The 17,384-nt window shown below is 48.0% G+C and overlaps 1 protein-coding gene across 1 annotated transcript in view; it reads left to right on the forward strand.

The window, feature by feature from the left end:
- Reck (reversion inducing cysteine rich protein with kazal motifs) overlaps positions 1–15,389 on the forward strand; it is a 69,047-nt gene extending 53,658 nt beyond the window's left edge. The window contains exons 15-21 of the mRNA XM_021159440.1: positions 773–895; positions 1,470–1,641; positions 7,781–7,973; positions 9,261–9,471; positions 10,995–11,068; positions 12,855–13,010; positions 13,726–15,389. Coding sequence (XP_021015099.1) covers positions 773–895; positions 1,470–1,641; positions 7,781–7,973; positions 9,261–9,471; positions 10,995–11,068; positions 12,855–13,010; positions 13,726–13,947 — 1,151 coding nt within the window. The 3' untranslated portion in view covers positions 13,948–15,389. The remainder of the gene's footprint in view (positions 1–772; positions 896–1,469; positions 1,642–7,780; positions 7,974–9,260; positions 9,472–10,994; positions 11,069–12,854; positions 13,011–13,725) is intronic.
- Positions 15,390–17,384: the final 1,995 nt, after the last annotated feature.

A 17,384-nucleotide genomic window follows, 5' to 3' on the forward strand; every position in this document is an offset into this window, starting at 1 on the left:
TATGGATGATGAGTTTCTAAGAGTGTCCTGCTGCATTTTAGACATGAGATCTTTGTCATTTAAGGCCAGCCTGGTCTACGTAGCAAGCTCCAGGACAGCCAATGCTACATAATGAGACTTTGTCTCAAAATAAATACCTTAGATTTAGGCCCCTAGTTTATGTATTTATAAGTTGTATTTCAAGAATTGATGCTGTAAAACTTTTCGAGGGGCTTGGGGGATGGCTCATTTGGCAAAGCATTTTGCAACAACCTAAACTTGAGTCCCCATAACCCATATGAAGATGCTGGGTATGGTGGTACACACTTGCAATCCCAGCCTTGGTGAGGCTTGCTTGCTGCACAAACCTGACCTTCTGAGTGTGCTCCCAGATCCTACCATGGAAGGTGTGAACCAGCTCTGAAAAGTTGTCCTCTGACCTGCACGTGCACACTGTGGTGCATATGTACCCACGTGTGTGCATGCACACACAAGAGTAATAGAGTTTTTAAATTTCAGACTTTTACATTTTCAAATTTTTAAACTTTCAATTAAATTTTAATTGATGTTGGTTTTGTGCTTGTGAGTGTGTGTGTCTGTGTGTGTACACCACAACACATCTATAGATATCAGAAACAATGTGGAGGACTTGATTAGTTCCTCCTCTTCCAGGTAGGCCTTGGGGATTGGATTCAGGTGGGCAGAGTCTGCAAGCATCTACTCACTGAGCCATCTCACAGCCCTGTGGTCTGTGTCTCAGTATGTAATGTAATTGATGTTTTCTTTCTTTCAGGCCATGGAACATCCTTTACTATTGACTGCAATGTCTGTTCTTGTTTTGCGGGTAATTTAGTGTGTTCCACCCGCCTGTGCCTCAGTGAGCACAGTTCAGACGACGACCGCCGCACCTTCACAGGTAGCCGTGTCCTTGGGACCATCCTTCTTTGTACTTGTTCTCTCCCAGGCAGTGTAGGCCCTGCCTTAGCTGCCGATGCCCATGGTACATCAGTACCTCACCTGAGAGCACGGTGTCCATGGCGCTCCAGCTTTGTTCCTCATCATGTGCTTTCTCAGGCAGCTCTCCTCATCCGCCGATTTGCACAGGCTCCCACAAACAAGGTTCAGGAAACCCCCAAGCTAGACTTCAGTCATCTGATTTCTAAGTTTGATTTGCTAGGTCAGAAGAAAACAGCTTTGTTGATCCTACCTACAACCCTCTTTCTGCCTGGGTCTGGAGACACCTATTAAATAGCAATGAAAAGAACAAAGGAAAGCCGTGCTGCAGAAAGAGCTTTTCAGAGCTCTCTAGAACCAGAGGAGCTGGGATAGATCTGTGTCATGGGTTGTAGAAGAGGTTTGTCTTGGTTTTGTCTTTTTCTTGACTTAATTAACATATGATTCTATCTTGATATGATTTGTCAGTGGTTTGTCTCTATCAGCACATAAGGAAGGAGTAGATGTGTTCATGTGAAGCTGTTTTCTCTCCTCAGGTCTGCCCTGTAACTGCGCAGATCAGTTTGTCCCAGTGTGTGCACAGAATGGACGCACTTACCCCAGTGCCTGCATCGCTCGCTGCGTGGGTCTCCAGGACCATCAGTTTGAGTTTGGACCTTGTATCTCCAAGAATCCCTGTAATCCAAACCTCTGCCCCAAAAGCCAAAGGTAGGCCAAGAGCGACTTCTCTTTTTTAAGCCAAAGACGAGATAGAGTCTCCACTATGCATCCTAGAGGATGAAAGCATGAATGGGCTGAGAAGTAGTCTCGCTGGCCGTAGTGGCTCACGTATGTAACCCCAGCACTTGGAGCAAGGGAGAATTGTGAGTTTAAGGTCATACTTAATGTCTCAAGGGAAAAAGTGACCCCAGTCCTGAATAGTGTGAAGTCTGGAGAGAAAGAGCTGTACAGAGCTCCCTGGCTGCACGCTTAGGAGTGTAGACGTAGAGCAGTTAGTGCAGCTGGGTAGGAAGGACCTCAGAGGGTCCCAGACGGGACACTCAGCTAGATCTGTGAAAAGCAGGAGTTAGAGAGGAAAGCTGGCATGGGGAAGCAGGACAGGAGAGTGTCTGCCAGGGGTGCCACTACAAGACTGAGGCAGAGGGGAAGGAAAGGACAGGTCACAAAGGCACTGAGAGAAGTGGATGCCTTCTTATTGGTCACCCATGGTTCTGCTGTTAGAGCACTCCTGTAGGAAACAGATGTGAGGACTCTGAGAGTGCAGCTTTAGTTAGCTGCTGTCATTCTGCTTTGGACTCCCTTCTCTGTCGTCTCACCAAGCCAGATGACAGAGCCTTGATGACTTCTGCATGTGGGAACCCCAGGCAGATGTAGCTGGCCTAGATCAGTTTCTAGACCTGCGATCTTCACCTCTGAGACTTGAGCAGGTCTCCACCCAGACTCACAGCTCTATCCTGATGAAGGAGTTTGTGCAGAAAATTGCATCTTTGTTTTGGAAACCCTGGCACAGAGTGAGAGGTGAGGTTTTCTTATGTAACAAAGTGGCAAAGAGTCAGCCCCTGCCTGTCAGAGTTCATGGTTCCAGTTTCTCCTCGGCTGTGATAAAGCACCCTGAGCACAATCCAGCTCTAAAAAGCGTAGGCTGACAGTCTGCTACAGCAGGGAAGCCAGCACAGGGCCTAAAGCATCGACCATGGCAGGAACACAGGGGTAACGGTGTCATACTTGCTCTGATGACGCTATTCAGGGCCCAGCTCATAAAGTGCTGCTGTCCACACAGAGACAAGACAGTCTCCACAGACATGGCCACAGGCCAACATGATACAGACAATTTCCCTTCCAAGATGATTCGTGGTTGTGTCAGGCTGACGGTAAAAATGAACCAGCACGTCCATACAACAGAAGCAAAACTGAGAGTCATTGGCTGATACCCTGGATACAGTTGACTTGCTTTTACGTCTCTGTCTTAGGGTTTCACTGCTGTGAGCAGACACCATGACCAAGGCAAGTCTTATAAGGACAACATTTAATTGGGACTGGCTTACAGGTTCAGAGGTTCAGTTCAGTAGCATCAAGGCAAGAACATGGCAGCATCCAGGCAGGGATGGTGCAGGAAAAGCTGAGAGTTCTATATCTTCATCTGAAGACTGCTAGCAGAATACTCACTTCCAAGCAGCTAGAATAAGGGTCTTAAAGCCCATGCCCACAGTGACACGCCTACTAATAATGCCACCCCCTGGGCCAAGCATATTCAAACCAGGACATTCCACTCCCTGGTGCCCATAGGCTTGTTCAAATACATGAGTCTGTGGGGGCCATACCTAGCCGTAACATAATTTTAAAAAGTACATTTAGTCTAACTTCCAAAGTCCCCATAGTCTAGAGCAGTATAAACAATGTTAAAAGTCCAAAGTTCAAAGCCTCCTCTGAGATTTATCAATCAGTTAACTGTAATCACCAAAGCAAGACAGGAAGCCAGCTGGGCAAACTCCAACTCTGCATCTCCTTGTCTGTTGTCAAAGCTGACTTCAGATCTCCATCTCTGTTTTCATCTTTGTTGACTGCAAACTTCTTTCTCCTGAGCTGGTTCCATTCCCTGTTAGCAGCTTTCCTCAGCAGATATCCCATGGCTCTGGCATCTTGAACATCTTGGGGTCTCCAAGGCAGCTTCAATGTTACAGCTTCCTGTTTTAATATCTGGGATCCACACATGATCTTCTAGGCTCCTCCAAAGGGCTGGCATGACTTCTCCAGCTCTGCCCTCTGTAGCACTCTAAGCTCAGGTTGATCCACTCCACTGCCACTGCTGTTCTTGGTGATCATCCCATGGTACTGGCATCTCCAATATGCTGGGGTGTTCCGCTGTAAGTAGGCTCCATCAGTAGCCTCTCACAGGCTCTCTTCATGGTGCCAAGCCTCAACTCCTTTTCATAATCCCTTCAGTCCTGGGCTGTCAACTGCAACTGGGGCTACACCTTCACCAGTGCGCTTCTATGGCTTTTCACAGTGCCCAGCCTCAGCTGCTCTTCATGCCACCTTCATGCCTCAAAACCAGTACCCACCTGGGTGGCTTACCACATTACCAAGTCCAGCGGCAGCATGAAGTACAACCTTGGCTGTCTCTGCAACACAGCTACTTTGTGCTCCCAGAAAACACTTTCCAGAAGATGTCACCTCAGCGATACTGGTCTCTTCTTAATCACAGCTAATTTATTAGCTCCAGCTAACCAGCAACAACTGTCCCAGAAGTCCCTTCTATTTTTCACTCTAAAGCCAGAGTCACATGGCTGAAGCTGCCATGTTTGCTAATTTTATGGGGCTGAAACATGTCCCCCCTTATTTTATTACCAGCTTTGTTTTCTGATTCCCTCCCTGCCTAAGCTTGGCTTTTCTGTAACTTGCTGTGTAGATTGACCTGAACTCAGAGATCTGCATAGCCCTATCTCCTAAATGCTGGATTAAAGGTGTGACCACCATGCCTGGATCTAAATTTAGCTGGGTAGGATCTTGCCCCAAAGTCCCACTCCCTTAATCTGTTATCTCCTAGAACACAGATTCAACTCCATTTCACTTCCTGGTGCCCCTTTAATATTCAAATCATATATTTTATATTTCTCCTTTCTAAGCTTGCTGCATTTGTTCAAAATACTGCTCAAGAGACTTAACCAGAGAACAAATTGTCAATGCAGTTAACCTGAATCTCTTCACCTTAGCCTCAGGCAGACTCTTCAGACAAAGGAAGCCACAGTCTTCACCAAAATACCACAAAAACAGGCTCTAGGCCACACACTGAAATTCTTCTCCTCTGAAACCTCTTGGGCCAGGTCTGCACAGCTCAAATCACTTCCAGTAACGAAGTCTTCCATGTTCCTACTAGGATGGCTCATTAAGCTCAAGTTAAAGCATCCATGGCTTTCCAAATCCGAAGCCTGAAATCCACATTCTTCCAGACAAAAGCATGGCCAAAGCAATACCCCAGGCCCTGGGACCAACGTCTGTCTTAGTTAGGGTTTTCTGCTGTGAACAAACACCATAACCAAGGCAAATCTTACAAAGGACAACATTTAATTGGGGCTGGCTTACAGGTTCAGAGGTTCAATCCACTATCATCAAGGCAGGAGCATGGCAGCATCCAAGCAGGCATGGTGCAGGAGGAGCTGAGAGTTCTACATCTTCATCTGAAGGCTGCATACTCACTTCCAGGCAGCTAGGATGAGGGTCTTAAAGCCCATGCCAACAGTGACACACCTACTCTAATAAGGCCACACCTCCAAATAGTGCCACTCCCTGGACCCCCTGAAGAGACTCCAGTGTAGTTACTACTGCCAGCCACATTCCACTGTCTAGAACTCAAGTCAGTTGGCCCAGTCAGCTACCAGGGAGACCAAAGAATGCAATCTATATATTACTGATAAGAGATTAAGTGATTTTGGCAAGTGTACAGCAGTTAGCACCAACCTTTAACCTTTGTCATATTGCCAGAAATGATAATTACATTAAAACTATAATTGTGTATCACTTCGAATCTATTGGATTGACAAAGATTTAAGAATTGATAACATAAATTTAGAAAACAGATGGTATCATACAAAAGGGGCTAGAAGAGGGTTAGTACCTTCTTTCTGGGGAGCAATTAGGCCTGAATCTGTTTTGTTATTGTAAAAGTGTGTGTGGGTGAGTATTTTGTCTGTGTGAATGTCTGTTTACATGTGCATGCGGTGCCCTCAGATGCCAGAGGAGGGCACTAGATCCCTAGAATTGGAGTTACAGGCAGTTGTGAACTGCTGTGTGGGTGCTGAGAATCAAACCTGGCTCCTCTGAAGGAAAGATGTCTATCAACCACTGAGCCAGCTCTCCAGCCCTAAGCCAGGTTTCAGTACATCAACCTAGGCAGTGTAGCTTGGTGGTAAAAAGCACAACCCGTTTGGATCAGTGTAAGTCAAGATTCTTACCTGCACACAATATCTCTGCAAGAATTGGAATGAATAGCTAAGCAAGGGGGCTGGGTGGCTGGGACATGCGCTGTGGGAGGAAGGGCTGACTTTGCACAATACACCATTTCACCTTTTCATTTTACCCATAGATTTATGTCATCTTTCAAAACAGTAGTCGGGGCTGGAGAAATGGCTCAGTGGTTAAGAGCACTGACTGCTCTTCCAGAGGTCCTGAGTTCAACTCCCAGCAACCACATGGTGGCTCACAACCATCTGTAATAAGATCTGATGCCCCTTCTGGTGTGTCTGGAGACAGCAATAGTGTACTCATATACATAAAATAAATCAATCTTTAAAAATAAACAAACAAACAAATAAATAAAAGCAGTAACATGGGGTGGGGGTTGGTTGGTTTCTGTCTTTGTTTTCTTAAGAAAGGGTTATATTCCCTCAAATACCTACTGATAAACCAGACATTTTTCTAAACATTAGGACATGACAAGACAAAACAGACCATCACTGCGCTGATCGTTTTCTTAAATTTGTCCTCCAGATTCTCAGCCTTTTCCTGCGATCTTCTTCCTTTTCTTAAAAATGTGTGTGTATGTTATGTGTGTGCGTGTTCAGTGTATGAGTATGACATGAGTATATGTGCTGTGAGTGTAGGCATGCGTGCCACAGGACGGCTTTCAGGAGTTGGCTTTGCGCCCTACCTTGTTTGAGGTGAAGTCAGTCTCAGTGCTTCTGCAGTGTGTCATGCCCTCAGGTGCTCAGGAAAGCCCACTGTCTCTGCCTCCCCTCTCACTGCAGAAGACTGGGATTAGGAGAGTGTGCGTCCACATTTGGCTTGTATATAGGTTCTGGGGTCACACTCAGGACATCAGGCTGTGCAGCACGTACTTCTGTCCCCTGAGCATCCCGCCAACCCAACCTCTTATTTCTATTTACTCAGCTTGATTGCATGCTTCCTCCCTGCATTACTAACTTTCTCCAGTACCCTGGTTCTTACACCTTCCTTGTTAGGTCACTAGAAGGACTGGCTTCTGTGACCTCCCCTCAGCTCATCCCCCACCCAGTAGACACAGGAAGCTGAGGTTTAGTATAAAAAGTAGAGCCTTTCTTTTTTGTTTTTTTGTTTTGGTTTGGTTTTCGAGACAGGGTTTCTCTGTGTAGCCCTGGTTGTCCCGGAACTCACTCTGTAGACCAGGCTGGCCTCAAACTCAGAAATCCGCCTGCCTCTGCCTCCCAAGTGCTGGGTTTAAAGGCATGCGCCACCACACCCGGCTAGTAGAGCCTTTCTTAAGATAGACTCTTGTTAATGAAGCTGAAAAATAAGTACTTAGCTAGGTGAGATAGAGTACCACATCCAGGAAGTAGGCGGATCATTGTGAGTTCAAGGACAGCCTAGTCTGTATAGTAAGTTCCAGGCCAGCTAGGGCTATATGAGAGCTTGCCTTAAAAAATAAAGCATCTCAAAATGGTCTGTGGTTCTTGACTGTGCTTTCTCCAGTACTGGACCCCGCCCACTCTTGGTCTCAGGTCAGGGGTTCCCACTCCATGCCTGAGTCCTTGGCTTTTACCTCTGTTTACCACCCCTACCCTCAGCTCACCCCTCCTCACCCCAACATCCTGGAATATCCCCTCGAGTTTGTGGCTCCTCCCTCAGTCTAGCCTGCTTCTGTTCTCCTTGCCCACCAAGTTCCAATTAGAACGCCCTCTTCCACGTGTGCCCACGGCTCATCACTCAACAACTAATTCTCTCTGAGCAGCGTGGCTGCCATTCTCTAGTCTGACTGTCCTCCTCTGCACTAGCCCGGCTCTTTCCTCAGCTTCCTGTACCACACCCAGGGCTTTGCTGCCCCCACCGAAGTTCCTCCCTGCCCCTGGTCACCTACTGTTTTCATCATTTTCAGATGTGTGCCAAAACCACAAGTCTGCCTGACGACTTTTGATAAATTTGGATGTAGCCAATATGAGTGTGTGCCCAGACAGCTCACCTGTGACCAGGCCCGAGATCCTGTGTGTGATACAGATCACACGGAGCACAACAACCTCTGCACTCTGTACCAAAGAGGAAAAAGCCTGTCTTACAGAGGCCCTTGCCAGGTATGTTGTTTGCTACCAAACCCAAGGGTATCAAGTTAGTTTGTGACCTTTTTAGACAAGCAGAATGCAGCCCTGCTGAGAAAGGAGTGGTGTGGCTAATGCTAACGCCGGCCCCGAGGAGTTAGTGTGTTGCCTCTGAGGAGGAGTGTAGAAGCTGGCAGATCCTGGCTTTGTAGAACCTACTCCTAGGAAAAGACTTAAGGTTTCACACCGGGGATGGTTACCGCTATCCATCTTTTCACGGTTCTATGGGCTGCCATAGAAACAAATCAGGTCAGGCAGTGGTGGCACATGCCTTTGATCCCCGCACTTGGGAGGCTGAGGCAGGAGGAGATCTATGAGTTTGAAGCCAGGCTGGTGTACAGAGTAAGTGTCAGGACAGGCTACACAAAGAAACCCTGTCTCAAAAAAGAAAAGAAAAAAGAGAAGAGAAGAGAAGAGAAGAAGAGGAGAGAAGGAAAAGAGGAGAGAGGAATCAGGAAGAAAAGCAATGTCCCCCTCTACCCCCACTTCCTGCTTCCCACCTTCTCCCACTGGGCTGAAGTGACATGAAAATCTCTAAGCTTTGTTTTACATCAGCCTAACTCAGTCTTTTAGGCTTGTAAGATCTGCTTCCACATTAAATAACCTTATGGGATAGGCTCCTTGGAGCTTCCCACTGACTTGATCCTGTGCTGACCCCTGTCCTGGGAGATTCCCATCTTAGGCCCCAGCGTCACCTGCCTGCAAACCATGAAAACCTGACATGTTCCATGCTTCCGTGGTGGGGAAAATCCCTTCAGCTTGTCTGGTTACAGTTTTCTCTTGGAGTTGGTGCCCCACTTACATGGACAGTACCTGCTACACACACACACACACACACACACACACACACACACACACACACTTCATCCTTGCTCCCTCTTCTCAGCTAGGGTGTTTCTCAGGTATATCCCTAACTGTGTCTCCTCTGCTCATCTCTTGGCCCATCCCTCCCTCCTCTCTTCCCATATCCAGCATGAAATGACAAGGTCCCACCTTTTCATGAAGAGCGGTCTTTCTGTTTAGACTTTCATGATTACTAAGAGAAGTGTGGGTGAAGGGATATTTTTATCTTGTATTAGTCTCAGTGGAATAAGCTGACAATATTCCAAAGTTGATCTTGTGACAAACCAAAACCTAGAGGGTCCCCAAAACTTAAACCTGTGTCTTTTCACTTCCTGAAAATAGGGAGATCAGCTCTGTGCTCACAATTAGAAAGATGTACCATGGAAGTTTCCAGGCTAGCATTTATTTGTCTTTTCTCAGCCTTTCTGCAGAGCCACGGAGCCTGTCTGTGGGCACAACGGTGAGACATACAGCAGTGTGTGTGCTGCCTACTCGGATCGTGTGGCTGTGGATTACTACGGGCCCTGCCAGGCTGTCGGGGTCCTCTCGGAATACAGTGCTGTGGCTGAGTGTGCTGCTGTCAAGTGTCCTTCCCTCTCAGCCATAGGCTGCAAACCCATCATCCCACCAGGTAAGCTGCAGTCTTCCGGGCGGCCAGGGGTGGGACCAGAAAGATTTGCTGATCCACCCCAGGAAATGAGCCATGGAGGAGAGAGTTCACTGGTCTGTAAGCTCTGAAAAGTTATGATCGCAGACTCAGCTAAGACAGGAAGGATGCCCATGACACAGGCATACTGGGATACAGGAGAAGACACTGTCCCAAATGAAAAGTGACTCATATGCTGACTGTTGTGCGCTAACTCCAAAGTCCTGGGTTGCCTTAGACAGCATGTGCTGTGCTGACATCAGAGCCGCTCGGCAGTGGCTGGAGAGCTGCCTCAGGTTAAGAGCACTTGTTCTTGTAGAAGACCTGGGTTCACTTTCTAGCCCTAAGAAGTTGGCTCACAACCATCTGTAATGCTAGTTCTGGAGGGTCCTATGCCCTTTTCTGACCTCCTCTGGCACCAAGTGCACACATAGTAAACATACATACATACATGCATACATGAAAACACAGAAAATGAATAAATCTAATATAAAAATTAAAAAGAAAAACAACTGCATGGCAAAATTTTACACCAGGCATCCAATACATAAGCAGGTAAAGGAGCATTTAAATTAAAAAGTGAGGATTGTGGATTAAATACATAGCATGTGTTTATTTTTAAATGCGTGGACAATTAGTTATTAGTTAAATGGATAGTTGAGGTGTTTTTTGTGAACACAAATGTGTAATTGAGAGAAGCAGGGGTGGGGGTGGGGAATCGCCTTATCTCAGCTGTGTGTCAGCGCAGTGGGCTCGTTCACACCCACAGCTGTGAGCGTCAGTTTTCAGGGACAGTTTACCAGAGCAGAGGAGCCTTCCCTCCAGGCCTGCTCCGTACAGGTTGTTCTGGGTCTCCAAACTCTCCATCGGTGAGCTCATCAAGGCTCGCTGGCCCCCACTGTGCTCAGGATAATACTCTAAGCATCAGAGACCCAGCAGCGAACAAAACAAAGCCCCTTCCCTCCTGGAGACCATGTTCCAAGGGAGGGGACATAAGGTTCCCTGAGACCCGACTGTCAAGTCAGAACTGCCTGATGACGCAGAGCGAAGGGGTGGGAGGGCCTGCCTGCTGGGAACTCTGTTAACTGTCAACTGTGACTGTCTCATCCCTTGCCGTGGTTTTTAAACAGATTACGGTAGTTTGAAAAATTACATGTGAAGCAAACACTCAGAAGCCCTGAACTTCCCTTGTGCAGACAGAGGGACAAAGACAGAGACAGAGAGACAGAGAGACAGAGAGAGGCCCAGCATAAGCTGTTGGTCAGGAGCAGAGTGGGAGACAGAGGCAGGCAGGCCTGTGTGCTGTTCCGGCCCCGTCAGCAGAGCACGGGGTTCTGAGGAGAGATGACTTTGGTGATGTTAGGATCCTGGGTTGGTCGTTGAGCACAGCAGAAAATACAGTCGTCAGGAAGAACAGGTGGGGGCCATGTGGAAGCTGGCCACCTCACCTGTGATTCTGGATTCTCCTTGTTTTAATTCCGAACTCACAAAAATGCTTTCTGTTACAGGGGCTTGCTGCCCACTATGTGCTGGGATGTTACGGGTATTATTTGACAAAGAAAAACTGGACACTATTGCTAAGGTAAGTTGCTTCATATGCCAGATACTGTTAAAAGAATATTGCTAAACTTCTCAGGAATCCTTGAGAGCAGAAATTATTGTCTCTGTGTGTAGTTTAAAAAAACCAGGTCCCTAGACCTGCTCAAGGCCACACTTCACAATCAATAAACAGGGGTTGGTACCCAGGGTGGCAGACTCCTGACCTTCGCTTCCTCCTGCCATGCCCTTTCTCAGGAAAACTCCTGCCAGCTCAGAGAGCGTGACAGGGCCATGTGGCCAGCAGTAGTAGAAATCCAGATAGTCTGCACCCCACCTCATCACAGCACCCATGTCTCCAAGGAGCCGCCTTCCCTGTCTGGTCACCTTTCCATTTCCTGCTGCTCTCTTTTGGGAAGCCAGAACCCTAGTAATGCAACAGGAAACCCTTGCCACTGCCCGAGCATCCTTCCTGCATTTCCTGCTGCCGTGCTCCCACAGGACTGTTCCCCTGGGCCCTCCTGTTCAAGCACTCACTTTTTGAGAAGTGCTTATGGGGCTGGACAGATCACTCAGTTAGATGCTTTCCTTAGTCACTCAGTTGTATATAGAGTCAGATTCTCTCTCGTTCAGCTACACTGCCTGACAAGCACGCCCCAGCGATCCTATCTCTTCCTTTTTATCTCTGCTGAGATTACAGGTATGTCCCACCACACATAGAATTTTTACATTTTGATGTCAGGTCTGTGATTCCCGCTCAGCTCCTCAGCAGGTTCCTGGCCAATGAAAGACCATGTCTTAAAAACAGTGTGAGCTGGCTCAGTCCCAGTGTGAGCTGGCTCAGTCCCTGAGCACTCCTGCACTCACTGTTCTTTCTGAAGACTCAGATGTGGCTCCCAGTGCCTACACCAGGCAGCGCTCAGCCACATGCAACACCAGTCTCCATGGTACCTGTGCATCCATTCAATACCCTTACAAAATACATGCACACATAGCCGGGCGGAGGTGGCGCACGCCTTTAATCCCAGCACTTGGGAGGCAGAGGCAGGCGGATTTCTGAGTTCGAGGCCAGCCTGGTCTACAAAGTGAGTTCCAGGACAGCCAGGGCTACACAGAGAAATCCTGTCTCGAAAAACCAAAAAAAAAAAAAAAAAATACATGCACACATAATTAAAATAAAATTTAAAAATAGTTTTTAAAAGGGGGTATAAATAGCTCCTAAGAGATGACATCCAGGATCGTGTTTGTCTGTGTCTGTCTCCCTGTCATCGTCGTCTTCTTCTTCTTCTTCGTCTTTGTCTTCGTCTCCTTCTCCTTCCTCCTCCTCCTTCTCTTCCTCCTCCTCTTCCTCCTCTCTCTTTCTCTCTCTCTGTCTCTCTCACACACACACACACACACACACACACACACACACGCACACACAGAGCAAGCATGTAGGCCTGTATCCTAGCTTTTGAGAGGTAGAGGCAGGAGGATAAGTTCAAGACCATCCTTGGTTATCTGGGACCCTATTTCAAACCTAAATGAACCTAAATAAATAAACAGCACTTCTGAGCTAGGATCATGAATTTAAAGCTAGCCTAGTCTGTATAGCAAGGCCCTGCTCAAAAGAAAGAAGAAAAAAGAAAGAAGAAAGAACTTCTGGTGAGTGTCAGTTGTGGCTGCAGGGAGCCCAAGCCCGTTACACACACGGCCCTGAGAGACAGGATCGCGTCCAGCAGAGCCAAGCCTGGGGCTGACACACAGGTCAAAGAGCCTCTTCAGCAGCCGCTAGAGCAGAGCAGCCTGGGCAGCAAGCAGGGATCTTCTCCAGGCCCTAAAATGTCTTCCAGGTGACAAGCAAGAAGCCCATAACAGTTGTGGAGATTCTTCAGAAGGTCCGCATGCACGTGTCTGTGCCACAGTGTGACGTGTTTGGATACTTGAGCATCGAGTCGGAAATTGTGATCCTCATTATTCCTGTGGACCATTACCCTAAAGCTTTGCAGGTGAGGCTCGGTGTACTGTGCGGCCATCTTGTCTGTTTAGAGTTTGGTGGACTTACAGTGGCAGAAAGGGACTGCGGGGTAAGGGAATAGAGCCCCTCGGGACTTGGAGAGGGAGAGGGGAACAGTAAGGCAGCCTCCCGGTGGCCCAGGCCAGGCACGCTAAGTCGCACCATTCTGCAGATGAGGCCACCAAGGCCTGGAGAGCAGGGCACTGGCAGGGGTCAGGCAGTGACCAAGCCAAGCCTCTGGCCTCCCTGGAGGAGGGTTCATCAGAGGCAGTCTCAGGGGCCTTAAGAAGGCCATGGAACCTCACTCGGGTAGGCCCAGGTTTCATCAGAAAGTAGCAAGGACTCAAGGAGGTGGGTGAATGGAAGCAGTCCCAGCTGCCTCCGTCCAAGCCTGTGTCTGTCCTCACAGTTAAAGCAGGAGGGAAAGCCTTTCCTGTAGCTGTGCCAACAGGAGCCGCGGTGGCTAGTGACACAGGCAGTGTGTGCTGGGCTATAGTATAGAACCCAAAGTGGCCGACTGGCGAGGGCAGTGGCGTTGCCGTGTCTAATTTGCATTAATGTCTTACATGTGTGTAATAAGCTAAGCCCATCGTTAGCAGTAGCTCTGGCTAGGACAGTAGGGACGGAGGAAAGCAAGCTGCCTCTGTGGCTGCCTGGACCTGTTGAAGGTGCAGAGACTCTGTGTTGAAAGCTCCTTTCCCTTGCAGATTGAGGCCTGCAATAAGGAGGCAGAGAAAATCGAGTCTCTCATCAACTCCGACAGCCCCACGCTGGCGTCCCACGTCCCGCTCTCAGCCCTCATCATTTCCCAAGTGCAGGTCTCCAGCAGTCTCCCGTCATCTGCTGTTGTGGGCAGGCCTCTCTTCCACTCCCTGCTCCTCCTCCTCAGCCTGGGCCTCACTGTGCACTTGCTCTGGACTAGACCCTGACCACCCACAACTGGGAAGAACTGCAAAGCCTTCCTCCACCCAGCCGTCCACCTTGTGAAAGACATTCAGGACTGCTAGCTGGTGACCAAGCAAAGGCACGTGGCACCTCTTAGCACCACACAGTATTTTTTTTCATCTGCCAATATTAGGGGGTTTGCCTTGGTTTTTAAAATGGTAAATTAGACTCTCCCAATATAATGAAGATGATGCCTCTTCCTGGTGGATCCCTGGCCAGTTCACACTCGCTCAGTAGATGCCCCCCCTTCCCCAAAGCAAATTTAGCATCCCTGATCAATGGCATGGTCACTTTATAGGAGGCGGCCCTCTTTGTCCTTGGGTGGGTGCCCTGGTCTCCTCAGAGTTCCTGTGAGTGCTGAGGCTGCCATGTGTTTGTTTCTGTGTCTGGAAGCTGAGGGCTCAGTGAAAAGCCGCTGCCTGCCATGACTGGGTGGGCAGGAGGAGAAAAACATCATTGAATTCTCATTAGCTCATACGCTGACTCCATAGAAATGTAAGGCAGGACTCTACTCTGCTTAGCAAAAGCAAGACAACCAAGTGACACTTGTGCCTGTCTCACCCTTGGGCCTCTCAGCAGTTGTCATTTGTGCCTGTGAGTTGGGGCGGCCCCACAGCATCCAAGCATCTGTGTCATGCCTGCCGTGTTGTGTTAGCCAGACCCACTCGCCAGTACTCACCAAGTCCACAGGTTTAAAGGCCAGGCTTTAAACCACTTGCTGCTACTATATAACTGCCAAAAAGTCAGATCATTAGGAGTTCATGTAAATAGTACATGATGTTTTATTTTATTATGAAGGTGAATAGCCATATTTGTAAAATGACAATCATGTGTGTTAGCCCCATACTCTCCTGAAGACACATCTGCTTGTTGTAATGTGCACAGTGTGGATAAGTGTGTGTCTGACTTTCCTTTTATATAGAATTATAAAGAATGTGGTTTATATATTTAAAATATCAGGCTAAATATGAAAATGTTTGCATGTTGTCTAAGAAATTGGATACTTTGAATGTTTTACAGTTTGAAATAAGCTATTAATGTAATACTTCCTGTTTGTATGCACCTGAACTTAGATTTTACATGAAGTATTTTTCAGTGTTATATGTACCCTCTGAAATATAGCAATATGCTTATTATACCAAAATGTTGTTGAAAGTGGGCACTTAATGCTTTCAGAGGATCTCAGTGCTGATGTCGATGTACCTCTGTCACAGTTGCCTGTTTCTGTCTAAATGTTTTCAACATACTAGACTATATTATATGTATATTCTCTATATAGTATACCACAATATACTATATATATTCTATATATAGTATACAGCACTATACTAGAAAGCCTTTCTATTTTAATAAAAGTAATTTTATATGCTTATTTGTACTTCCAAGCAATGTGAACATTGAGAATGAAACAGTTCCTTACCCTTAAGTGAGTTGTGTCTTTACTGTACAGGGAGAGGTCCTGGAGTGACATCTTCCCAAGCCAAGGCCTGTAGGAGAGGGGAGCAGTGCATCAAACACACAGGCTCGGCCAGAGAGCAGAGTCCGCTGCAGACTGCAGCTTCCGAGACAGGAACAGACGGGCAGGTCTTCTCCCTTGGCCTCGTGTTGCAGCTCCAAGGTACACTTGGGGACAGATGACTGTGCAGATGTCCCAGTGAGGGCCTGCTCATCCCATCAGTTACTTAGGATAAGCGCACCAGCCCTGTCGTGTCCCTCATCCAAAGCTGCAGCTGTCCCCAACCCTGTCCCATTGCTGTGTCCTTACAGAAGGGAGAAAAACCCAGAGCCACAGCTGTTCCTGAAGTCTCCACTCCCAAGTGCCAGTCAGTTCTGCTACATTTTAGTGGCCAGAGAAAGTCACATGACTGCTCCTGAGCAAAACTTCTGGGTGGGAATATAAAATATTCCCGGGGTGGTGGTGTCTGCATCTTGGGGAGAAGTGATGAGTATTTTGAATGATGCAGTTCTCATGAGGACAGACAAGAGCCAGGACTGGCTGGGTTTCTCTCAGAAGGGTGGGTATGGCATGCTATGGCCTGGGAGTTGGGTTGGGTTTGGGCAAGGGAACATATAAAGGAGAGATCTAAAGCTGATCCTGCCCTGGGACTGTAATTACAGGAGCCGCCAAACGGTGATAGAATCAGGTTAGCTTGGGACATAATGTCCTCAACAGCCCTTGTGCTTAAGTGGACATCCAGCTGCCTCGTGCACAGGTCATACCGGCTTCCCAGCCACCGAGCAGATGGAGTTCTTGCTGGGACACCCCCACCCCTACCCCAGCAGTAATCCTGAGATCCACAGGCAGAAAAGTCAGCTGAGGAGAGATTCCTGTGCCTTGGAGCTTACAGGCAGAATGCAGGGGAAAGGCCTGCTGCAGGAGGAAGGCAGGTTGGCTGAGGTAGCGGTATGAGAAGGACCTGCCTTCCATCTATCTGTAGCTTGGGTCATATCCACAGACCTTCAGTGTTCTAGCATGAGGATAGGTGGCAAGAGCTACAGGGAGCCCCTTCTTTCAGCAGTGGCTTTTATGGGTAAGAACTGTTTCTCAGAGCCATCTCCACATGCATCCTCATCTCTCTGTGGCTGACAGGATCAAGCTCCCACACTCGTTACTGACCAAGGGGAGTGAGGGCCCTAACTGGCTTAGTCAAAGGGGATACTGCTTCGTTAGAACCAGTACAGCCCTGCAGTGTCCGTAAGTTAGCTTTAACTGCAAACTCCACCTCCTTGAGTACACAACCTGGTTCTGTTCTTCTCTGCAGTCTCTGCCTACTAGAGTCTTACTATGAAAACATTTATTTTTTTCCAAGGAGAAGAAGTGGTGACCATTCTGGCTTTGCTGTGGGCACCTCTGTCTCCAGCCAAGCAGTAGACCCCACACACCTCTCCTGTTCCAGAATTGCATTCAATAGCATCCGCTAGATAGACAGCCTCTTGTTTTTCCTCAAGTCTCCCCTCACCTGGAAGACACTCAGAGGCCCTGTACAGTTGTCCCCTGAGATGGGACAGCTTGTGTTTTGTGTCTCACCTTCCACTGTCACATGATAAATGATGAAGAAGAATCGAGATTCCTGACCCATTTCCTCAAGGCTGTCCAAGGCTTCTTGTCATCTAAGCACAGTGCCAAAATTCTCAGTGAGTTCTCTCATCCTCCTCAGCATTTCTGATACCACACAGTTGATACAACTAAGATCTCATGTTAGGGGTGTGGAGCGATGGCTCCGAGGTTAAGAGCACTCACAGCCCTTGCAGAGGACCCAGGTCTAGGCCCAGCAACAACAAGGTGGTTCACAACCATCTGTAACTCCGGGTCCAGGGGTCCAAAGGCCCCTCTTCTAACCTCTGTGAACTCCTGCACACATATGGCACATGCACACACACACACACAAACACACACAAAATAAATGTTTTCTTTTTCAAG

The sequence above is a fragment of the Mus caroli genome, chromosome 4 (assembly GCF_900094665.2).
Source record: "Mus caroli chromosome 4, CAROLI_EIJ_v1.1, whole genome shotgun sequence".
NCBI lineage: Eukaryota > Metazoa > Chordata > Mammalia > Rodentia > Muridae > Mus > Mus caroli.